The 26,694-nt window shown below is 35.0% G+C and overlaps 1 protein-coding gene across 1 annotated transcript; it reads left to right on the top strand.

The window, feature by feature from the left end:
- The first annotated feature begins 966 nt into the window (after window positions 1–966).
- On the top strand, window positions 967–25,585 carry cfap57 (cilia and flagella associated protein 57). The gene is given in 23 exon segments (XM_026206892.1): window positions 967–1,175; window positions 2,099–2,409; window positions 3,432–3,657; window positions 3,660–3,778; window positions 4,103–4,240; window positions 4,328–4,480; window positions 7,518–7,657; window positions 10,684–10,849; window positions 11,008–11,121; window positions 11,307–11,519; window positions 11,872–12,045; window positions 12,136–12,297; window positions 12,499–12,654; window positions 12,743–12,836; window positions 13,873–14,063; window positions 14,288–14,461; window positions 21,293–21,451; window positions 22,815–22,958; window positions 23,211–23,327; window positions 24,647–24,781; window positions 24,861–25,004; window positions 25,184–25,304; window positions 25,414–25,585. Coding segments are annotated over 23 exon segments (3,669 nt in total). The 5' UTR covers window positions 967–1,018; the 3' UTR covers window positions 25,575–25,585.
- Window positions 25,586–26,694: the final 1,109 nt, after the last annotated feature.

The following is a 26,694-nucleotide window of genomic DNA, read 5'->3' as shown; positions in this document are numbered from 1 at the left end:
AGGTAAGCTAATAATAGAAGAGTAGAGGCTCAAACAGTGCATATTCACAACACAAAGAATAAAATACCTATATATGAAGACTTGTGCGGTATTTAAGGCGTTTATATAAATGTTTATAGCTGGAGTTTAAAAGCAGCTGAATATAGAATCTTGTATCCAAATGTAAACATTTCTCATTTCTATTAGAGTGTTTATAAAAGCATGCTATCTGATCACTTTAACTTTAGTTAAACAGAGAAAAAGCGAAAAATTAAAAGGTTTTCTTTTTTATTTGCACCACACCACTGGAAATCACAGCAGTTTATTACTTTCCGAGAACATTTCATAAAATATATCCAGATTTTTAGGATCCGAGCACAAGAGGGCAGCAGCATCACTTACTTTCAGTCTCATACTGAACTGTTATTATTCAAGATTAAAATAAAAATAAAATGTAGGATGATGTCTGTCAAGTTTCTTGTGTCCTACTTTGTATGGGCGCTGATTTTATTCATTCATTCATTAACTATAACCCTATACTATATCCAAATTCTCTATTTTATTTTCTCTTTATATGTTTTATATTATTTGTATAGTGTTTATATTAAGTAATTGTGCTTGGGTTTATTAAATACATAAAAGCTTGAATATCATTATTTATCACCTGTTTTAATTTATTATTAGTGTGAAGTCATACTTGGAGATGTTTGTTAATGTTAAAATTGGATGGCTAAACATGTTTATTTATTTACGGCTATAATAATCATTCGTATTTCGTAAATAATCGTACATAAGGAAAAATGTTCATCGAAGTTTACAGACAAGCCGGGTTTTGGTTTTGGGGGACTTTTTTCTGTCAGGTGATAGGTGGGTGGGGAAATGGGCGTGGCTTGTATTCTTGCAGGAAGCTGACGCGTACGCTTGTTGTTACCATAGTAACGACCTAATCAACACTGCAGTGTCAGATAGATGCACAGCAAACAAAACAAGCATCTTAAATCTTTCTTTTTTACAAAGTGTTGGCTAATAATTTTGACAGATGGCTACGGTAGTGGCACAGTCTCATTATATATTCGGATTGCGGACAGGCGTGAAGAATAATTTATTGTATTTTGATGAGCAAACCGTAATTTTTCCGTGTGGAAACAACTGTGTGCGCTATAACATCAATCAGAAATGCCAGAAGTTCATTCCAGGTAAGTTAACTTAAAACAAAACTTGATCATAATCTTTATTCGCTTCAGATGTGAGACAACAGGCTATGTCTATCTATCTAACAAGATATCTGTCAAAGGTTTGGGGTCGTTAAAACTTTTTTTTTTTCTTTTTGATAAAGCAATACTTTTATTCATGATTGATGTCTTTAAATATATTTTTTTAAACGATAGTGAAGACATTGTTATAGAAAAAAAAATATTTTGTAAAATATTTCATTTAAAAAATAAATATAACTTACTGTTCTTTTTTTTTTTTTTTTTTTTTTACAATTACAGGTTCCAAAAACTAAAACGTATAATAATAATAATAATAATAATAATGAGCAGCACGACAACTGTTTACCACATTGATAGTAAATCAGCAGATAATTCAATGATTTCTGAATGATTATATTACACTGAAGACTGGTGTAACACTGCTGAAGATACAGCTTAATATTAAAACACCAATTCAACTTATTTTAAAAAAGAATACTGTTTTCTTAAATTGCAATAATATTTCACAATATTCAACATAAAATTTCATTTTTATGATCATATCTCTGTTTCTAAGTTATATATTTGGTACTTAACGTTATATTTAAAAAATATTTTGGAATTTTTTTTTTTTTTTTTTTTTTTTTTTTTTTTTTTGTATGATCAAGCCTAAGTTTCTTTAGTCCAGTAAATGTTTTAATGTTCTCCCGAGATTTAAATAAATGTTTTAAAAAGTTTCTAAAATTATTCTAATACATATATATATAATAGTGTTATAGTATTTTTTCTCCACTAATACAGAAATGTCCCTGTTGTATTTTTATGTGAAGTGTTTTTCCTGATTTTGGGATTAAATGTGGCTTGGACATGTTCTGTGAGAAGAACCCATGTTTGGAGACCAACATCTGTTTCCTGTGTTTGCACAGGTACAGAGAGAAGTCAGGGCATGCAGGCCTTGGCCATCAGCACAAACAGGCGTTATCTGGCTGTGTCTGAATGTGTAGAGAAAGCCACCATCACTGTGTTTGATCTCCAGTACGAGCAGAGCAGGAAGAGGAAAGTGCTGACTGGAGGGGAGACTGCGGTGGACAAGTTTGTCTGCATGGCCTTTTCCCCTGACTCCAAGTATCTGATCGGTCAGGCAGGTGGGCCAGACTGGACTCTCTTCCTCTGGATGTGGGAAAAGAAGAAGGTGATGGCCACTGTGAAGACAAGCACAGATGGCCCCATAAACCAGGTAAACACGTTTAGCAGGAAGGGGACTTAAAATGGTAAAATTTCACTTCAAAATCTAAAGAAAAAAACAGAAGATAAAGTCTGTTTTTAGGACCATGGAGAAGTTTGGCACTGTGCCATTATTTTCATGACAATTAAACGTCCCCCTCCCTACCAGAAATTAAAGTTGCAATTAGTTACTGTTACTGTTTAAAGGATTAAATACATTTTTTGCAAAAGAGTAATGAAAATGTGTGGGAAGATCTGGGTAATTATGTCAAAAAAAGATTAGATGGTCCTAAAAAATATTGTTTATGTTCTTCAAACATAAATATAATTTCTTATAAATATAATTTCTAATATTTCTTATATAAATCAAATTTAGTTAATTTTTCAAAAATATTAAAACAGTGAAGCACTTAAATTACATTATTTTAAGTATTTAATTCCACTGAACTAAAATTAAACTGAAATATACAAAACTAAATAGTAATGAAATATAAAAATTATACAATTACATAAAAGATTATTAAAAACTATAAAATAAAAAAGTGCTAAACTAAAACTTGAACTAAATGTAAAATTAAAATGTTAAATATAAAAATATAAAATAAAAGCTTATTCAAAATATTAGTTAAACAATAATATTACAGTAATAATAATGATAGGAAATCAGGATTTTGAATGCAAATGAATGCATATTGAAATATATATGTATAAATTGTATAAAGATAATTTACTATTAATAGCTATAATTATAAAACTAAAAGTAGTACATGGAATAAACTTCTGTCATTTCCACATGAAAAACGATGGTTTTCTCATCAAAATATAACAAATTATTGTAACATTATTTTCAGTTAAACACACCTTTGCTATAAGAAAAAAAAAATCCTAGTTTACATATTCTAATTACCATAATGCAGATCAACCATATTATTTAATTCAATTTTAATCTGACCGTTAAAAGTCATCTTGATCACAGGTCAGAATTACTGCAGTGATCAAGCTGTCCCAATACAATCTATCCATTCCCGTTCTCAGATCAGCTTCAACCCTGAGGACAACACACAGATCTGTGTGAGTGGCAACGGGGTGTTCAAGATCTTTCGCTATGCTGGAGAAATCCTGAAACAGTCCAGCACATTTAAAACAGACACCCATCACTTCCTGTGCCACACCTGGGTGTCCACGGAGCAGGTGGTAGCTGGCACAGACGCAGGTCAGCTGATGATGTTTGAGTCAGGCCGGCAGCGCTGGGAGATGAATGTGACGCCCGTGCAGAAGCTTTACAGGTGAGTGAATCAACTGTGACATCAAGTGCTTCTGCTCATTTCAGTTCATACATGCAGTGTACATACAATACAGGAGAAATCTGTCATGTATCTCATGTTTTCTTAAACCTTATAATGCATTGAGGGTGATAATAGTAATATACAGTATGACAATAATAGATACAGCATGTACATGATAATTGAGGACCAATATGTAATGTGTCTTATTCCAGTTTATATGCACAGAACCCTGAATAATTATTTTAATTATTCAGCTTTCTGGTACATGTAATATATATCTCATTATGATGTATTTATGTATTAATTTGGCAAAACAATGGCTATTAAATCTGCAACATTTTAAAGCCTAACATATAAACTGTCATGAATGTGTATTCCTTTCATTTGTGCAGTCAGTCAGAAAAGCCGGACTGTAACGAGACCTTCTCCACATTGCCGCGGGTGACAGCCATTGTAGGTTATTCTAACGGCTTCGCTTGCTCCGCTGGCCCTGGCACTGTGTGCTTGTTTGAGAAAAGAGAGGAGGAAGACCAGTATAAGAAGACCAAAGAAATAAAGGTGCCGTGATATTTTCTCATTCTAAAAATGTTAACAGGAACGTGTCAGGTTGATCCTGAAAGGCTTTTTTTGTCGTGTCATCTTAAGATTCCTCCAGAACTGTTCAGCAATGATCCCAGTTCTGCAGAGCAGCAGGAAATCAGCACTCTGTGCATCAGTCCATCTGAAGAGACCCTGGCCGCCAGCACAGACCGCGGGCAGCTCTACAGCATCAGCCTGTCCCTAGCCGAGCTCAACAAGGTGCCGCCTGCCTCACTGTCATTCTAGTTATTTTTTTATTATTAGAAATTGGGTTAATTTTTTACCTCTTTTTAAAATTGTATTTAGTTTCTTTATTTTTATTAACTATATATATATATATATAGAATTAGCTTTTATTTCTATATTTTCATTTTCATTTTAGACAATTAATTTTGTTTTGTTATTTTTTTTATTTTTGACAATCTACATAAAATCACTTTCAAAATCACAGGCGTTTAATAGCCGATTTTGAAAGCAATTTTGTGTAGCTAGTAAACCATGGCTCTGTGTAGTAAATGCCACTCTGCCTGAACGAGTTTTGCCAAGTTGTTTTTCATGTCCGTGGGGGTGAAGTGACCCCAATCCCAATAGCGTGATAATTAGCCTAGGCTAAAATGTGAATTTCACCAAGGCAACCCCGCCAATTAAGCATGTATTTTACCACCAGGAATGCAATTTTTATTGGGGAGCTTGTTTTGGACTACTTTGGAGAAGCAACTGGACAGAGATTGTTGTGAAAACCTGGCAACACCTTTACTGATGAGATGCGCATTAAAATTACATTATATTTTTTGCACAGCCCTAGTTCAATTTTAGTTTTCATTCATATCCAGTTAGTAATTTTAGCACTTTAAAAGAATGCTTCAATCAAAAATGAAAATTTGCTAAAAATTTACTCAGGCCAACTAAAATGTAGATGAGTTTGTTTCTTCATCAGTACAGAGTTGGAGAAATTTAGCATTACATCACTTGCTCAGCAATTGATCCTCTCTGCAGTGCATGGGTGCCGTCAGAATGAGAGCTGATAAAAACATCACAATAATCCACAAGTAATCCACACCACTTCAGTCCATCAATTAATGTAGTGTGAAGCAAAAAGATGCATGTTTGTTAGAAACAAATCCATCATTGAGACGATTAAACAAGCACTTCTGGCCAAAATACCAGTCTTTAATCTAAATTTAGACCTGGGTAGTAATGGATTACATGTAATCTAGATTACATAATCAGATTCCAGATAATCAGAAAAAGTACTTGTAATTAGAGTAAACTACTTTTTAAAATATTCGTAATCAGACTACAGTTACTTTTTTATGGATTACATGATTACATATTATTCACACAACGGTATTAAGTTGTTCACAATTATTGATTCTCCTAAATTTCCTTTTTTAACATTGATATATTTTTTCCTAATAAACCTGCTGCTTATATACGTTCGTGATTCTTTGAGTTTTTCCGGCAGAGAGGGGGAGGGGTGTCAGAATCACACTCAGAAGAAATCAGCAACAAGATAATGGAGGGGAACACAGCCTTTAATCACTGGATGTACAGACATCATTTTGTTTTTAAAACAAGACAAGAGAAAAAAGTATCTGTTCAGTGTAAGCTCTGCCTACCACAGATTAATTTGCTGTCCACAGAAATCTTTGACCTAGCAAAATTATTGCTGGGAATGTAATGTTGATTTTTCTTCATTTTTACTACCTTATGCACTTTAAGGACCCGTCCACACAGAGATGCGTTTTGCTGTATATGCATACATTTTTTATCGTAAATTAGTTTCGTCCACACGGATCAGGTGTCCTGACATTTTATCCTACCCGTCAGATTTTCCTACCCGGGTTTACTGTGCATGCGCACATCAATGTCGCGTCCTTTTTCTCATGCTAAACAACGATATTTAATGTATCTGCATTACTGTAAGGGTAGGTTACTACCCTTTTAATTATATATATATTGGGTTAGGTGTAGACTTTAATAAAACGCAATCTAATTGGTAGAAAATAATATTTATTGTTGGTTTCCTGTAGCTGTGACCAGTGAAAGTGCAGTTCTGACTCTGATTTTGTGGTTTCGTGTGGACGCAGATTTTTTGGGATACGAGGGGAAAAAAGGATCTGATAGGGAAAGCTGTGGTCTTTAATGTGTATATAAGCAATGTTATTGTTGTGAGTTTCATGTTCTTTAATATTAATTTTTGTAATATTGTTTGTCTTTTCCTCATTGTTACTATGTTTTGAAATTGATAGAAATGTCATTTCTGTGTGAATTTAGTCTTTTCCAAAATTAATGTTTGCAATGTAGCTATTGTTTGATGTTTTCATTGATACAGTAATATACACTTCTAGTATTTTTAATATTTAAATTTAATATTTGACCTAGCAGTGATTTTGCTGTTAATTTCATGTTTTTCAATATTAATATTGTTTTTTGTAATGTAGCTGTTTTCTAAATTTACAATCATAAGATGTGATTTTGTTTTATTCAGTGTTACTAGCAAACACTAACAGCAGGGTACATTAGTGTTAGTATTTTTTAAATATTAACTTTCCATTCATTGCACTTCAAAAATAAGCTATTGTGGCTCTTGTTGGTGAATTAAATATAGTTTTTGGAATATTTTATTTTTCTTTGTATCTGTCAAAATAGTAAAAGGTTAGGCAAATTCAATATATATTTGATATCAAATAAGGGTTAGCAAAAATTTAATCTAAATGTAATCCAAAAGTAATCAGATTACTTTACCAAAAATGTGTAATATAATAGATTATATTACTGACTTTAGTAAAACAGTAACTGATTACAATTCATAAGTAATCTACCCAGCTCTGTCTAAACTTAATAAGAGAATTATCAGACCATTCAAAAATGATCATACTGCTGTGTTAAATATCGCCAAGTGAGCTCAGGAGTAACTCCAAAATTCATTGTTTCAGTCTGTTGCTGCATCAAGAAATTCAACCTGTACACACAGAGAAAGCTATACAATCCTCAGTCCTCAATCCTGTGCTGTTGAGACTCATCTTGAGCTCATCTCAGATAAATCTCTTTTTTTATTTTATTTATTTATTAGTTTATTGTCTGTCTTTTTTTAAACTGAGAGAGCTATTGTGAGAAACAAGATGACAACTTCACAGTGTCCTGTAATAGCAGCATGTCTAATGTGATAAAAGAGGTGTTTTACTCATAGATCTGTTTTTACTCATAATACCAGTTGTGACTAATTCAGCTCTTCCTCCTGTTGTCTTATCAGGGTGTGTTTGCTCAGTTTGAGCACCTGTCCCACTCCTCCCACTCCAGCGTTATCACAGGATTATCCACCTGCATCCGCAAACCGCTCATCGCCACCTGTTCCCTGGACCGCTCAGTGCGCATCTGGAACTTTGAGACCAAGTAAGTTCAGCTCTGTTGAAGAGACAATGTGCTTTAATATATCTAGTGAGCTTAAGACTGTGAGCCTTTTGTTTTGGGTCTTTATGCTCTTGTAAATGTCTGTTAAACCAGTATTTAATACTCTCTGAGAAAAGTATGTTTCGAGATTATTGTTGTTTAAGAAATATCCAGATCTAGAAATGTATCAATTGTGTCTTGGTAGATTTTACCACAAATTCCCTCAAGTGCCTAAATCTTTTAATCCTACATTTATTATGGGTTTTCACTAGGGATGTCCTGATACCACTTTTTCACTTCTGATACCGATGCCGCAGCTTTGGCTATTTGCCGATTCCGATATCAATCCGATATTTTTATTTTACTCTTGAACTAATACTACTACTACTAATAATAATAAAATAAATGGAAGCACTTTGCTCAATTAGCCACCTAAAAACATCTGTTGATTAAGAAAGACTGCCACCCTTTATTCAAACACTACAAAAATAACAAAAAATAATTACCGTATTTTCCGGACTATAAGTCACACTTTTTTTCATAGTTTGGCTGGTCCTGCGACTTGTAGTCAGGTGCGACTAACTTAACAAAATTAATTTGACATGAACCAAGATAAAACATTATCGTCTCCAGCCGCGAGAGGGCGCCCTCTCACAGCTGTAGATGGTAATGTTTTCTCTTGGTGCTTGGTTCTTAATAAATGCGACTTATAGTCCAGTGCGACTTATATATAGTTTTTTTCTTCGTCATGACATTTTTTGGACTGATGCGACTTATACTTAGGTGCGACTTATAGTCCAAAAAATACAGTAAATACATAAAGATACAGGTACTTCAGTACTTAAAGCTACCAACAGGTTTAAAGTTAAAACAATTTAAACAGCAGCATGGCTGGGTGATGGTTGGTGGCATGGGTAGGGTGTATTTGTATGTTCGGGTGGGCAATATGGCAAAAATGATAAAATGACAACAACAAAAAATTATTTTAGAAATATAATTATTGTTTGATGTTGGTTTTTCTATTTTGCAAGCTGTTTGAGCATTATATCCAAACTAATATTCCTATAAAAAAGACAAAGCTTGTTACATTAAGGTAACAAAATCTGAAAAAGTATGGTGGATGTTTAGGCAAAACTGGGAGAAGATACAAATCTTTATCATTATTTTATCTTTGTTATTAAAAAAACAAAGATACACATTACAAGTACACACAATACACAAATAAAAATAAACAGTTTTTTTCAGGTACAACAATATTTAGCAGGAGCATTCAAAAAATTGAATGAACGAGTAAAAATAAAACACAATATACACTAATCCTATTAAAGCAACTGTTTTAGTTTTTCATTCAAGAGTATTTTGTGATTTTTCTCTTTGTGTTTGGTGTTTACATTAAAGGAATAATTCACCCAAAAATTAAAATAGGTTAGTGTTTTGTTTTTTATACTTTCATGTACCCACACAAAAATAGTTTTAAACCTGAATAAGTTTTCTTCTTCTGCTAAACATAAACACTATTTTGAAGAAGGTGGAAAACCAAACAGTTGCCAGTTCACAGTGACTTCCAGAGTATTTTTGCCCTTACTATCAAAGTTAATGTGGACCAGCAAAATTTTTGGTTATCAGCTTCTTCAAAATATCTTCTTTTGTGTGCAGCACAAGAAAGAAATTAATATACTGTAGGTATGGGAAAACATGTGAGTGATTAAACAATGACAGAAATTTTTTTTTAGGATGAACTATCCCTTTAATTACAGTCAACAGCATGTAGCCTAGTGTCCTTTTAAAACCTGCACGCATCTAATATACAGACCAAGGGCAGACCGCACCACAAGGGCAGTGTTCTAGGTTATTACATGCAGTGAAAATGAGTTTTTAGATCCTATAATTAGCACGTATGTTTTTTTAGCAGTAAGAAATTACTCGTCATCCAGTTTTTTATATTGACTATGCATTCCGTTCATTTTTCGAATTGGTATGTTTTGCCGGGCCGCGAAGAAATATAGAGCTGAGTATCATCAGCATAACATTCAAAGCCAACACCGTGTTTCCTGATATCTCCCAAGGGTAACATGTAAAGCGTGAAGAGTAACGGCCCTAGTACTGAGTCTTGAGGTACTCCATATTGCACTTATGATCGATATGATACCTCTTCATGCTACAAATGGATGGCAGTCATATAAGTACGATTTAAACCATGCTAATGCTCTTCCATTAATGCCAACAAAGTGTTCTAGTATATGCAAAAGAATGTTGTGGTCAATTGTGTCAAACGCAGCACTAAGATCCAATAAAACTAATAGAGAGATACAACCACGATGATAAGAGCAGGTCATTTGTAACTCTAAGGAGAGCAGTCTCAGTACTATGATATGGTCTAAATCCTGACTGGAAATCCTCACAGAAGCATCCCAGTTGCTATAGAAACAGTGAGTTCTCTGAGACAGGTTCTTACTGATCTAGCCTGAGAAATAAGCTTTTTGAGGAAAGTAACAACATTTATTTCATTGATTTCTATGGTGATTTCAAATATGAAATTTAGAGTTTTAGTTTTGAGAATTTGATGTTTCCCCATTCAAAGTGATAGGACTTATATTTGGATGATCGAGAGGCATTTCAAAGATAGCCGCCGAGTGACATGACTTGTCTTAAAGAGACTTTGACTGACATTGATGAGTGGCGCTTCATGTAATTATTTTAACTTGACAGGAGCACGCGTCCGTCTAGCACAAGTTTACATAGAAAAACAATGGAAAAGTACTGCATTGGAATGGAAAAACCTTTTCTTTGTGAATGGTCGCTTACTGTATTTTTGATCAAACAAATAGAGACTTGTTAAGTACTTGCATAATAAACTTCTTTGTAAAACATAAAACATTTTTACTGACTCCTTATGTAAAAACGTATAATTTTTATTAAACACATTTAATTTATATTTTAAATGGACTTTGACAGCCCTAAACCTATTAAAATTCCATCAGTTCTGAGCTGTCAGGGCTTTTGTTTCAGTGAGTGTGTGTGTTGTCCAGTGTATTAGAGATGTATAAGGAGTTCCAGGAGGAAGCCTACAGCATAGCTCTTCACCCCACTGGACTCTACATCCTGGTGGGATTCTCAGACAAACTCCGTCTCATGACTCTGCTCATTGATGACATCAGGACTTTCAAGGAGTTCACTGTACGCAGTTGCCGTGAGGTGTGTCTCCATATTGCTCAAGTTTACTATTATCTTTTTATTAATGTATACAACATCGTTCTTGTATAAGCATTGCTATAACAAAGTTTCATGTTTTACATTCCTGTGCATGTTGTGGATTGACTGTGGTGGCTACTTTTCCATGCATTTGTCCCCAGTGTGCGTTCAGCCACGGAGGCCACTTGTTTGCTGCTGTCAATGGAAACGTGATCAACATCTACTCCACTACCACATTTGAAGACGTCCTAAATATGAAGGGACACAATGAAAAAGTATGTGTTCTGAAATTGAAAGGAAAGGTTCATCCAGAATTGAAAACTCTGTCATCTCTGTTCCAATGCTGTGTGTGTGTGTGTGTGTGTTTTGTGGAATAAGATATCTTTAATGTGGAAATCCACTGTTCAAATTTTGCCTCCCTGAATAGTCTTTAAACAGTGTCTATGTTATTGTGCTTCAGGTGCGGGCCATAGCATTCAGTGCAGATGACAGTCGTCTTGTGTCATGTGGCATGGACGGGGCCGTGTATGAGTGGAATACTCTCACCGGTGCACGAGAGTCTGAGAGCGTCCTCAAGACATGCAGCTACACAGGAGTGACCATCTCCTCTGACGCAAAGACATTCTTCGCTGTCGGGACAGACTGCTCTCTGAAAGAAATCCAGGATTGTCAGGTGGGCATTTGACATCTCAAAACCAAAGCCACTGGATTCTGATTGGTACTTTAATGCAGTCATTTAAACAGGGGTTTTAACCGGGTTTCAGTATTCTGTGTATTTCAGAATTTATAGATGTGGTTAGTAGAATAGATAGTTCAATAAACAGCCTTTTTTAACGTATTTTTTTCTTATTCATATGCTCACACTACTGTGTCACCATTCTGTACAGAGCATAAAATTATCATTAAAATGTTTTAAATTCTCAATTAGCTAGTACAATGAATCCAGGACATGAAAGAGGATATAAGGTAGTTAACTGAGTTGGCATTCCTCAAGATAAAAATGTGGGTTAATACTCTTGCTGCAGATCCTTAAGGAAGTGCGTACCGGTGATGTGGTTTGCACCACTGTTGCCATGTCTCGTTCAGGACGAGTGCTCTTCATTGGAACTTCCACTGGGACTGTGAGAGCCATCAGATACCCTCTACCCATCCAGAATGACTGGATAGAGTACCAAGCCCATGCTGGCCCTGTCACTAAGGTTTGTACTGCTAAAATTCACTGGAATGTGAGCTCTTTGTCAGAAGTCAAGCATATTTTTCATTCTTATTTTTATGTCTTGTGTCCGTAGATGGTTATCACTTTTGATGACCAGTTCCTCATAACTGTCTCAGAAGACAGCTGTCTTTTTATCTGGAAAATCATTGACAAAGAGGGGCAAGGGCTGAAAAGAGAGAAGGAATTAATATATGCAGAAGAGATCCTCATCACCAAATCAGACCTTGAGGAAAAGGTAATCTTTTTCCTTTGTGTTGGTCATTTTAAGCTTGAAACAAACTTAAGGTTAAGCTTTAAACTATCTCAACACTGCATAACACATGGAGTTTAAGAGAAAATGTAGGAAACATTTTGGAAAATGAACACAGAACTTTCCTGCTGTAAACCACAAGAGCACCTGCAGCCTTTTTTCATCTTGTGTCGAACCGTCCTGCAGAATAAAATAATGCTGGACCTGAACGCACGAGTGACAGAGCTCCAGGAGGAGAACAAGTACCAGCTCAGCCTCAGGGACATTGAATACAAAGAGAAGATCAATGAACTCACTGAAAAATGTATCCAACAGATCAATTCGCTTAATGCTGAGAAAGAGGTCAGTGTCGAGAGATTCAACATGAAAACCATTCTTACTCTGGAAAACAATGGCTTATTAAACTTAAGATGTTTCTTTTTTATTACAGATCCTGAAAGCAGAGAAGGAGAAACAGCAAGCAGACCATGTTAAAGCTCTCTCAGAAGTCTTAGAGAAACATGATAAAGAGCAGCAGGACATGGGTAACCAAAACATATTTCATTCATTTTAACAAAAATGTGGTTTTCCATGTTGTTCTAATTGGAATCCTTGCAATCAGAGCGAAAACGCTCCTTCGACAGATTTTGTTTTTCTTTTTTAAGTTGCTGGAAAGTTGCTTGGTTTAAAGGTGTTTTCTGTGTCAGCTGCGCTTTATACAGTATATCACTATGCTACGGGCATTGGATATTAATTTACCTTTAATGAAAAACCTTTACACCACTAGTTGAAGCTGTGGTTCTCAACAGTTTAAACTCCAAAGCCCCCATCGTCCAACACAATATTAGAAGGACACCCATGTAGGCTAATATTTTTACTGTAATGACAAAACTTCTTGTTTTCAAACATTGAAACTAGAAACATAAAGAAACTAGGAGTCTATTTAAAATAATAAAAATTCAATATACATTTGAAATATTTACAAGTATGTACAATGTCTTTATGGGGTCCACAAGTTCACAATTATGGGGTTCACATTTGAGTTAGCTACAGGATAATATTTATATTTTATTATGCACAAATAGCAGTTTTTGTTTTACAAAGCTAGAAAATGTCAAATACATTCTAGAAATTTCCATGACTTTTCCATGTGGAAATCATACCTTTAAAATATAGCAATAACAGTACACATATATAGTATACTGTATACATTAACCAAATTTCCCAAGACCACTGGAACAAATTAACATAAGAAATATGTCTTGTTTTTTAGTTGTTTTAGCGTATTTTGAAGGTTGTTTTTTTAAAACCATTTTAAGCTATCTTGATACCAACATTTTGCTGAGGCTCGCTTGTGTCTCCAAGTGGTTCTGGGCCCTTGGTTGAGAATCACTGAGTTATCTAGTTTTCACGCTTGACTGAATATTAGTTAATATAGAACTGATATACATTGTGTCTACATTTCTTTCAATAAGCGTTAATGTCATTTTGGTTGTAATGTAAACCTTTACTATCATCAGAACCAGTCAGAACCCCTCTCAGCATTAGCCTATTAAGACTAACTGAAGCTGCTCTTCACAGAGTCGAGCAATAACCAGAAGCTCATGCTGGAGTATGAGAAATACCAGGAGCTGCAACTGAAGCTTCATAAAGTTCAGCAGGAATATGAGCAGCAGCTGCACAGTGTGGAGGAGAGCAAGACCCGAGCCCTGGAGGAGATGATGCAGTCTTATGAGGCCAAGCTGGAGGAGAAAATGATGCTGGTCACCCAGGTAAAGTCAACTGAGAAATATTATCATCTCATGCTACAAACCAGTACTGCTTCTGTGAAACACAAAAGGAGATGCTGAATCATTTACTGGCCACTCTTTTCAATAATGTTTGGAGTCTCTGCATATCTACCCCAGCATTGGCAAAAAACAAAAAAAGTTTGAAGTTTAAGATGAAATAATAATTTTCAAACAAAATATCACATTCTTTTCTTTCCAACTTGCAGTATCAGGATGAATGCCAGCAGAAGGTTCGGGAATTTGATGAATACATAAAGCAGGAGGAAGAGGACGCAGATATGGAAATCCATGAGATCCGCTTGAAATACGAGCAAAATCTTAAAGAAGAAAAAAAGGCCAACACTAGGCTCAAAGTGGAACTAGATACCACAACAAAGCAGGTCGGTTTTGACTTCTTCACTTCAAATATACTATGTATAAACAATGAAAAATGAATTCAGTTGAAGTTTATTTGTATAATGCTTTTTCATAATACACAATGTTTCAGAAAATGTAAGTTTCAATGTTATAATTAATAAGTATTTTGCTATCAGTTGTATCAATGTCTATATGGCAGTAATATACAGTACAGCTATTAGATGTAATACGTGTTTTGTGATTAGTTAACATATTCAGTATTCAGTCGATTACAGGTTATGCTTGTAATTATTACAGTATAAGGATAAGATTTGACAGTTTTTTATTTCCATTTAAAGTTGGCATCATATTTAGTCTTTGCAAAGGCTGAATACAAACTAGAACTGGATCAGTCTGCAGTTAACGATAGAAAGAGAAAAGCAAAATGGAGAAGAATTAGTGCAGGCAAAAGGTGATCAAAGCAAGGCAAAAGCGATTTATCTTTAATCTAGATTTAAACAGAGAGAGTGTTTCTGAGCCCCAAACATGATCAGGAAGGGAATTCTAGAGTCATGAAAATCTTTACCTCTTTAAGTAGACTTGAAATCCTTGATACTATCAAGAGTCAATCATTTTAGAACCTTAGGAATAATAATAATAAAGGAACAATTCACCATAAAAAGAACAAATTCTGAAAATATACTCTCAGGCCATCCAAGAGTCCAAGTCAGAAAGAGAGTCCAAACTGATCCTAAAAATATCACAATAATCCATAAGTAATAGGGGTGTAACGATTCATTCATTTTCTCGATGCATCGATTATAAACCCTGTCGATTCATATGCATCGATCTTGAAACATGATTTTTGAATCGAGAATCGTCGATCTTGGACAGTAATCGATTTAGAATGCTAAGAATCGAATGAATCGCGATTTCTATACCCAGCAAACATTTGGACGTCTATTGACCGTTGAAAAGACGTCCATCCGAGACGTCCCGTCATGGTTGAAAAATAGTTCCAAAATGAAAGTTGAACCGACGTCTTTGACGTCTTCTAGACGTGAACTGCACGTCTTTTCTGCACGTCCCTGGACGTCTAAATGTGTCGTCTTCTGGACGTCTAAGTGCGTCGATTTCTGGACGTCGTTGTCTTCTGGATTTTTAAATGCGTTGCTGCATAGTTTAAGTTTGTATTTATAAGCCTGCATATAAAATAATCACACACCCACTGTGTAACATCGTGCAAGGCAATCAATTATGTCTTGAGGTTTAAAACATCTTGTCAAAAGTTCAAGATCGGTCGAGTCAGACATGAACGTCCATAAAACATCTTAATCACGTGTACATCACAAACAATAACACATTATTTGTGGACATATGCAAAAAAAGAAGCATGTTCTGATTTAGCACATTTTATTGTTTTTGAACAGTTTAGCATCTGTTAACCAAACTAAAATACTAATTACAAAATACTGTATTATTATATAAAGGGAAAATTCTTACATTTACTAACCCTCATGTTTCAAACCCGTATACCTTTCTGTGTTCTGACCATATTGTTTTCATGTTTGCATTACTGGGACAATGACAAATAAGAATCTTAAAGATGATATTATATTTAAAAAAAAAAAATTCAATGTTATCTTTGTATCCATTTTGGATTTCTGAAATAAGTTTACAGGCCTACCATTTTTTTCATCAGAAATATGATTTAATGAGGGGCATCACTGAATAAAAAGTGCTGAAATACTCAATCTTAAAGTCCATTATTATTGTTAAAAATTTATATTTGCAGTGTTTGTTTATTAATGTTTTTAATATATAATATAAATCAATATAAATTGCATGTATTTTAAAATACTTTAATCATATAATATTAAGAATATTATTAATATTTGAACATGTGGCATAAACACCTTGCAGGAACCATTGTTGTCATGTGACAAGAAAATCATAAAACATAAGATCCTCATCATAAAATATGTTTGAAATCATTGCTATTTATAAAATCAAAGTGGTGTAAATGATTTTAAACTGTATAGACATTAATTAAAATATTACATTTCTGAGAATGTTTTCTACTAGAATGTTAAAAGATGGTTTCTTTTTATCAATTCTTTATCAATCTTGTCATTGACTTACACAGTTGTCTTATAAACACAAAGATTTTTGGAAGAATGTTTGTAACCAAGCAGATATCACAATCCATTAACTGCCACTGTAGGAAAAATTATTATGATCGTAACATGAGGGTGAGAAAATTATGACTATTTTCATTTTTGGATGAACTATCCCTTAAACAAATTACAGTTGTTTGGCTTATTTCTTGTAACCTCCACCCCCATCTCTTCCTGGAGCGAGCTTCAGGTGTTCTGCCATTGCTACATCCCATTCAGAGTCTCCACCTCTTCACAGCATCTGAGGGAAGAGAATACATGTATTTTAAAATAAATAAAATAAAACATTTGAGATAAATGACATGCACTTATTTTCAAAATATCTTTATGGTCTACAGCTAAAAAAAAAAAAAAAAAAAAAAAAAAAATCCTTTGACCAAGATGAATGAATCATGAATGAAACATTAGAAAAAAAGGTAATCAACAAGCATTAGATTTTATTTTTATTGTACAAAAGGTGTTATGCTTTAATGTGATGCCCTTGAGAAACACCCTTAACTAACGTTTAGATGTGTAACTGTGAGAAAGTGAACAGGACATTTCTGATAAGACAGGAGAGCTATAATATCCCCGGAATAATTCATCAAAACGTACCAATAAAAATTACATCAATATAAGTAACTTTTAGCCTTCTAACGTTAGCTAATTTTAGCCATACTCAGTGAATTTCAGTTGACAACGTGGGCATCATTTCTCTCGGTTCCTTCGTGTCAAACAAGTAAAACTCAAGCACGTTAATCAAATAATACAAAATGTACTTACCCCACAGTAGATTTTATGTAATTTATATCGACAAATCTCCCTCCCAGAGTCCTCTTTTCTTCTTCGAGTCCTCTCCTCCTCGTGGTGGTTGCCTGCTTGATTTACCGGAACTTCCGGAAAGGAACTTCCGGAAGAAAGCGGGATCTCTCGAGATAATCTATCCTATCGCGGGATTTTGTAATATCACGAAATATATCAGTACGTTTTGTGTCTACATCTTGGCAGCACCGTTTTGGCACTTACATCCAACTCAGACCGAAATTGTGACCGGGTATATATCTGTTTCACATGTATATGCATAGATTCAATAAAAATAATAACAACAAATACATAAAACAGGTTGAAATAATGACTAAATTGCAGCATTACTTTGCAATCACTTAACCACACTGGGCTCTTTGTGATTATAATTTTTTTAAACAAGATAAAGTGAATATATTTACTTTGTATATAATTGTTTTTTTCCCTGCTAGTCTTGCTTGGACATCTTTTCACAAACCATGAAGAGACGTGTAAAAGACGTCAGTGGACGTCTATTCACAACCTCTTTAAAACCTCTTAAAAACTACTTGGTGCACTTTAATTAAATATTGCAGTATTAATCAAGGTGTAAGCACAGCTTTTGCATATTCCACAAGGATTTCACAGAGGGTCATGATGGACGTGTTACGCACTTGTAAATGACGTCACTAGGAGACGTCCTCTCACAACCGATTCACAACGCGGGTAAATATTGAACTACATGTATCTAAAAATCAAAGAAACAATTATACATGAAACCTCATAGAACTATAAACGTGTACAAACATATCTGAATGCATTTTTAGTAAATGTTCTGTGTTACATATTTCTACCGATTTATGCCGTCCTACCGCGACTATTTTTGGCCGGCCACACGATGTCGCCGTCGGACCAATGTTTGCTGGGTAGCGATTCAATGCTTTCAAAATTAAATTACTACACGCACGAATTAATGGAGACCTTGAAGAGTGTTCGTGAATCGTGCCTCTTATCTGTCCTTCACGCGCTCCACTGTTTACCGCCTGATGAGACTTTCACAGGATTGCGCTCGCGCTCCGTTCGTCTCTGACGCAGCTGACGTGTGATCTATAGGACTCGTGGCCAGTAATGCTAACGTGAAGTAGTTTTACTTTCCTGTAATTTGTCAATGGCTCTCTGCATCTTACCGATGGAGTTACCGGAGCCTTCGACAGCAGTATTTATTGCATGGACGGAGCAGAAATGTAAGTGTCTAAATCATACGCACTTTTCCACTGAATGATAAATGTTTTTAAACAATGCAGATGAACCGAATATACGAAGGAGACTTTTAAAATTAACCACAGCATTAACAATGACATTGAAATAAGAGCGCGAGATTTATCTGATAATCAGATGCATGAAAGTAGCGTTTGTTTCATTAGCAAACAGACATCTGGCGCGTTTTCTCTCAGAATCATTCGCTGATGGAGAGGAAAAGTTAAATAGAGATGAAGACATTTTCACACTGAAAGAGAAGCGATCTCGCTCTCATAGACGTGCCAGGCTATATCTGCAGCTAAACTGAATAAAAGCAGAAAGAACTGATGAAACTAAAAAAAAACACAAAACATTTATGAACGATGCAGTGCTTATTGACATTTATTACAGTACAGAAACTATAAAGTATATTTTCTACCTTGTTTTGTGCAGAAAATTTCAATATTTGCTAATTAAATGTAGCCTAGTATATAAAACAATCATTGCCATTAGGAAAAAAATATTGATTACAAATGATTGATTATTGTCCAGCCGTGATTTATTACAGCTAATTAAAAGTAATTAAAAAATAAGATAATTCCTTTAAAATAATAATAATAATTATTATTATAATTATTATTATATTTATTATATAGGCTACATACATAAAATGATTGTATTTGACATTTCTGTCACTTCTGAAATTATGGCTACGCCCCTGGTGTGACAAAATCTTATCTTATACATAATACTCTTTAAGCTCTTTTTTAAAAACTTGGCTTACATACATTTTTACGGATGCCATCTCGCATCATTAAACTAGCATTTAACCCTTGTGCGTTGTGGGGGACGTTTTCGTCCACTAGGGGGTAAAGTTGAGTCTTATTTTGGCCACAACTTTCTCTGTGTTTGAGCTAATGGAATGATTTTTGGTGACAAATCTTATTTTGACCCATATTTTGGGAAAATGCTTTGAATTTTTTCAAAAACTCAACGGTACACTCTGGGCAAATTCACTGCCCTTTCGAGTTGTCCGTGGATGAAAACATCCACTAAATTAAACTGCTGTAAAAATGTACCAGATAAATATTTTTTTCACATTTTTTTTTGCATAAATCTATTAATCAACCTCAGTCCTGATCAAAACTACCAAATGTTTGAAAAAATTCCAAGATTTTAACTTTTTAATTACCAAGTTCATAAATGATGTCACTGATTTGGGGAAAAAAACACACAAAATTACATATTTTCAATATAAAAAGTGATTGTGGACTGGATATTTTTTTACCTTTTATCACAGTCTTGGGCATGTCAAAGATTAGAAACAAAATTGGCTTTGATGCAGTGTTAGTTTTTGTGCAGCATTAGATTTAATTTTTTTCTCCCTAATTAGTTGTTGGTGGCTGTTTTTGCCCCATTGACTTCCATCATAACAACATTTTTTGATTGCAAAGCCATGACACCATATAATCATGCATTCTTGATTGTTTGTGGTTTTCCCTTTTGGGAAGAGGTAAAAAAATATATTTTTACAGTTGATCACTAGGTGGGACCATTAACCCTTTAGATAGGCCTGTGCAAAAATAGGCTTAGTTTCTGGCTTGTATATGGAGTTATATGGAGTATAACAGCAAATTATAGTGTTTGTGTGTGTGAGATTCTTGATTGTTGGTGGTTTTCCCTGTTGGGAAGAGGTAACATTTGTTATTTTTTACAGTTGATCACTAGGTGGGACCATTTACCCTTTAGATAGGCCTGTGCAAAAAAAGGCTTAGTTTCTGGCTTTTTCATTTTTTTTGTTTTTTTTTTCTAACCTATGGTTCTCTAACCATAAATGCTACTGTAATTTGCCCCCTGACTAAGCATTTAAAGAATTTAGTAAAAGCATTTTAATAATCCCGTGAATGCAGAATCAAATCGTTATAATCGAATCAAATCAAATTTAATTGTGAATCGAATTGAATTGAATCGTTCTAAATTTGCAAAAATCGTTCTTGAATCAAATCGAAAACCTATGAATCGTAATCGAATCGAATCGTTGCCTTGCCAAAGATTCACAGCCCTAATAAGTAATCTACACCACTCCAATCCATTAATTAACGTCTTGTGATGCCAAAAACTGCATGTTTGTAATAAACAAATTAATCAATCAACTGCAAATTGTTGCTTCTGCATAAATATGAGTCCTTTATCCATAATACTAACAATTTATCAAGTGAAAAAGTAATCTCGAGAGAAATATACACAGATCAAGCACTTTCAACAAGTAAAAATAGTCCAAACCAGTTCTAAACAAATATGTTGGTGGACTTTCGATGTGAGAGAAAAACCGAGAATGGACTTTCTTGCTGTTGAAAGTGTTATTATGGATTATAAACTCATATTGTCCAGAAGCGACTGTTAAAAGTTTAAATGCCTTAAGAATGGATTTGTTTTAAATCAAACACACAGATCTTTACTATTTCTTTAAAGAGCATGATGGACTGTAGTGTGATATAAGGTCCGTTAAATACAAAGGAATAGTATTTTATAGTCAATAATGAACGTAATCAGTGGCTAGTGTAGAGATGACAACAGTGGGGGGATATGATCTTATTTTCATGGCTGGGTAAGAATGCTAGCAGCTGCATTTTGGACTAACTATAGTGTGTAAATGGAGGGAGCTGAACCTTATGTAGCTTGTGTTGTGTTGTACAGTTTCATGTCCTACAGAGGGAAATTGAAAACAGGAACTTGGAGATCGAGAAGCTGAAGCAGGAAGTGCAGAAGCTGCAGTCGGTGATCAAAGCATTAGAGAACGACATCACTGGGCTGAAGACTGCAATTCAGAAGAGAGATGGGATCATACAGGACAAGGTGAGAACACATGAACCCAGCTCATGACGATATGAGCAAAACCAAGTCAAGTAACTCCTCTGTATCCCTGTTCATTTTACGACATTTAGATGTCTAAACAGTTATTGAAAGATTTTAAAATGGGAAATTCACTGCTTCATAGAAACCTTTTGACTTCAGGATGATGGAATTGAAGTTCAGAAATGCTAACTCATTACAAGGTTTCATTCCAGCAGCACCTGATTGAGGGGAAAATGTGCAAGCAAACACTGTCAATGAATGAATGTATTATGGATTGAAAATCAATCACAGAGGCTTAATTAGTTTATTTTATATGGACAAAAACTGATTTAGTATTGTCTCTCCATGCCATCTGACAGACTCCAGATCTGATACATGAACTCAGAGTCAGTATATTTAAAGGGTTAGTTCACTCAAAAATGAAAATTGGTCGAATCCAGTCGGTCTTTGATCTTTCAAGCTGTTACATGGCACTCAGTGGGTGTTGCATGCATCAGTCCAAAAGCAGTTAAATAAAAAGAGCCCTTCCATAAAAAACAAAGTGTCTCACACGGCTCTGGGGGGTGAACAAAGTCCTCCTGTAGCGAATCCATGTGTTTTTGTAAGAAAAATATCCATATTAAAAATGTAATAATCACTATAATCTAGCATGCGCTCACTGTTGTAAACAGAAGTAGCTCTAGCTGATGAAGTATGAGGTCAGCGTTGCTCATGTGCTGGTGAGTCTCTTGAAAACCAACCTTTATTGACAGGAGCAAAGGTAGCAAAGTTCCCTTACTTTAGCAAAGGAAAACCAATGTCCTCTTGGCTTATATCGATATCCTCTGATATTCTTCTTTATAAATCCTTGTTTTGTTCTTCGAATTAGTAACTGTTGTTTTGTTTTGATCTCTCCACTGTTTCCGTGTGCGTCACTTCTGAGCGGCGCATGCTCAAAACTGACCTCAAACTGTAAGTCATTCACCTAGAACTGCTTCAGTGTACAACTCTGAGCGGATAAATTCATTATTACATTTGAATATGGATATTTTTCTTACAAAAACGCGTCAATTAACTACAGAAGGACTTTGTTCATCCCCCGGAGCCATGTGAGACACTTTTTTTTTTATAGATGGATGCTTTTTAATTAACTTCTTTTTTACTGATGCATTGCAACACCTGCTGAGTGCCATGAAACAGCTTGAAAGATCAAAAAAAAAAAATATATAACTCCGACTGGATTCTTCTCGATTCTTCATATACACCTAGGATGACTTGAGGGTGAGTAACTTATGGGCTTATTAGATTTTTGGGTTCACTAACCCTTTAAGTTTCAGATACTAGGAAAAAGAACATGAGACTAAAATTGGTTCTGTCTCAACAGGAAAAGAGCATCTATGAGCTAAAAAAGAAGAATGACACACTTAACAAAACAATTGAAGTGATGGAGTTCAGGGCTGAATATATGGAAGAGCAGATTGAGCCAAAAGAGAACGAAATCCAAGAGCTAAAGGAGCAAATGCTGGAGGTGGGACACGTTTTACTGCATATGTGCCATGTGTCATCCCTTCAAGTTGCCATGTTTTATTCAGCCCTTTCTTCCTGAGCCACATCATGTTGTGCACTATATCGCTAAAGAGTAGCATTCAATAATAGCAAAAACATATGTCATTCATTATAAATTAATGTGTTACAGAACAGTCACATATGTAAATAAAAATCACTTTACATTTACAAAATGAGTGTTATGAAACAGTGTGATAAAAGATGTGTGTTTCAGATGGAAGGAGAGCTGAAGGAGTTCCATAAGACGAACACACAGCTGGAGCTGCAAATTGCTGAACTGAACTTAAAATTGAAAACCAAAGACAAAGAAATGCACAAAGAAATGAGGAAGGTTAGTATGTGTACTGCACTGGACATCTTCAGGGTTCACACTGGCACAACAGGTCTCCATGTCACTGTGCTGTTGGTTTCAAGTAGACTCTGCTACCCGACAGATGAGTGATCATTCATTCAATTTAGAACCTTCTGTCATCACAATTGCTTAGTAGTCATAGATACTACCCATGTACATTTAACATTTTCATTAAATTAAATTTATGCAATTTTTACCTATCATGTGTTCCCAGGGAATCGAACCCCCAACCTTGCGCTTGATAATGCAGTGCTCTACCAATTGAGCTACATGAACATAGAATATTTTCTTTAAAGGAACAGTTCACCCAAAAATTAAAATTTGCTAAAAATTTACTCATCCTCAGGCCATCCAATATATTCTTTGTTTCTTCATCTGAACAGATTTGGAGAATTTCGGCATTACATCACTTACTCACCAGTGGATCATCTGCAGTGAATGGGTGCCGCCAGAATGAGAGTCCAAACAGCTGATAAAAACTTCACAATAATCCACAGGATTAAAAGCTGTGTGTTTATAAGAAACAAATTCATTGACATGTTTTTAACTTCAAACTGTGCTAAAAGATTCAAATGTGCTAAAACGTGAGCCCTCTAATAATATTGCCTTCTTCAGTGAAAAAGTCAGCTATGTCTGAATCAGGAGAGAAATGTGCAGAGATCAAGCAAAAACAGTCTCAAACAGTTCTAAAAAAATATGTTGGTGGATTTCGATGTGAGAGGACAACGGGTGTTCTTTAAGTGTTATTATGGATTATGGGCTCTTAATAAGTCCTTATGAGAAATTCGTTTTTTATAAACCCTGCTTTTCACTTCACAAGACATTAACTGATGGACTGGAGTGGTGTGGATTATTGTGATGTTTTTATCAGCTGTTTGGACTCTCATTCTGACGGCACCCAGTTACTGCAGTGGATCCACTGGAGAGCAAGTTATGTAATGTTACATTTCTCCAACTCTGTACTGATGAAGAATCTTGCATGGTCTGAGTTTGAGTCATTTAAAATAATTTAATAATAAAAAATTCCTAAAAACTGACATTAGCTGTGTTAAATACAAGTGAATTTAGAAACAAATTATGTATATCATACATTATAATGTACAGTATGAAAAATTGGAAATTATTAAAAAGCATTATTTTGTAGATTTACTTTAAAGGTTACATTTAACAGTACTTATTTGTTTTTTGTTTTATTTGTTTTGCTTTTTGTTTACAGTTTTTAATTGAAATTGAAATGCCGATACCCTAGTTTCACTATATTTCCTAGACAATGACTGGCCTGCTGTGGTCTTCTTCAGTTGCAGGACATTGGGGTTCTGGTACAGAGATTTAAAGCTGACCTTCACACATGTGTGGAATTCATTCAGGACCCAAAAAGATTAAAGGAACACATCCGAGAGCTCTATAAATGCTACGTTGAGCCATCAGATGTGGTAAGATCAATACATTTGGGTCATTATTGGTGCTGTTTTGATTTCCAGTGAATGGAGCTTGTCTGGTGTGTGACTGTAGGTAGAGAAAGTGGCGGTGGACACGGATATCCAGAAGGAAAACCACAGACAGAGGGAGCACTATGAGAAGATTATCACCACACTGAAGAACCAGCTCACCAGAGACACGAACGTCCTCCAGGCCAACAATACAAAGCTCATGAAGGTGAGAGAAACAAATAACAGTGTGCAGTTAATGTGGAAAAAGAAATTAATAGTACATTGGAGATAAAGATTCCAGTGTATCAGTATGCAAAGGTTGTTGTATTCATACTATGAGTGTTTCACATTCAGTGTTCCTTCAATCACTGCATGAAAGATCTCACATCTGTCATCTGTGTCCAGGACAATGTCATTCTTATGAAAGAGATCAATGATCTGCGTCAGGAGCTGCGCACTGTCCGTATGCAGCTGCACATCTCTGAGAGTCAAAGCAGCTTTAACAAGAGCTCTGCTATCACGAGAGGTGACCGATGTCTAATCTATGGGTTTCGGATAAACCTGGGTAAAAATGGGCCGTGACATCATTGGTGTTCATGTTCGAGGTTCTCAGCCACATTTCTTTGATGCTTCAGGTGCAGCTTCAGCAGGGAGGAACGGCTTGATGACGCAGCAGAGTTTAGAAGAAGCAGAGAAGATCATCCAGTTTCAGCGACTGGAGATCCAGAGGCTCAAGCAGGAGAACAATGGCCAGATGCCTTCATCCAGAACCAAACTACCACCACTCACCAACTGAATGCACCTCATGCACCTCATGCATCAATAAAGTGTCAAATATAAGTCATAGATTCTTTATGAATCAATGTTAACAGAATACCAAATAATATTGCCTCCGGAGTGCTGAAAAATTACACAGAACATGAGCAATTTCTAAATGATAAGTCATTTATATCAAAAGAATAGAAAGTAATGTAATTTAAAAACAAGTTGAAATTCATTTGTAAAACTATTGTACACTTACATTATCTCCTAAATGTTATATAATTAGATTGCACAGAAATCTGTGATTTCCTAAATGACTATACATCATTAAAAAGTACATTGATTTGTATCAGTGCTGATGGATATTTGTCAGGCATGAGTGAATATCACTGTCCAATAAAAAATATAATGGCCTATAACACGTTTTTTTTTTGCTGTAAAAGTCACAAAATTGACTTTTTGAAGTTCAGTGGTCTTTTATGGTGGTCTGTGATGAACGATGCTTATGCTGCCCTGTTTCATCCTGGATATTTTTATACAATAAGATTGAAAATTAATTAGCTGATGTGATAAAATTATAAACCTTTGGAAGTTTTGATTTTAGCTTTTTGTTTAGTGTTTCCATACTGAATACTGAATCCTTATTTGTTCCCATTGTTCTGTTCTAAATGCGTGTGATGGCGTCATAATGGACAGATTGAGCTGCATTAGACTGGATGTTCGTTTAATTGTTCCTAGATGTTAAATAACATCATGACAGTGCTGTAGTCTACTTCTCTCGTGCAACTGGGACGAACAATGATGGTGAAACTTTACAGAAATTTTTCAAATCAATTTATGTTGAAATGAATATCACCAAAGCATATTACGGAAACGTTTCGGTTCCTTGTTGACTCTCTCCACCTTCATGACACTATTTGAGCTGCTGGACCACACTGATGAATGTATGAAGAAGAGTTATGTGACAGGAGGCAAATAAAAGGTAGTTACAGTTTGCTTGCACTATATTCTACTACTTTTATGACAGTAGTGTTATGTGCAATTAACTAGGACGGATAAGGTGTCCAGTGTTGGGGGTAACGCATTACAAGTAATTCGAGTTACATAATCAGATTACTTTTTTCAAGTAACTAGCAAAATAACGCATTACTTTT

This window comes from Carassius auratus, chromosome 27, assembly GCF_003368295.1.
Source record: "Carassius auratus strain Wakin chromosome 27, ASM336829v1, whole genome shotgun sequence".
Classification (NCBI taxonomy): Eukaryota; Metazoa; Chordata; class Actinopteri; order Cypriniformes; family Cyprinidae; genus Carassius; species Carassius auratus.
The sequence above is the reverse complement of the archived record's forward strand: the minus strand, read 5'-3'. Positions and strand labels throughout refer to the sequence as shown.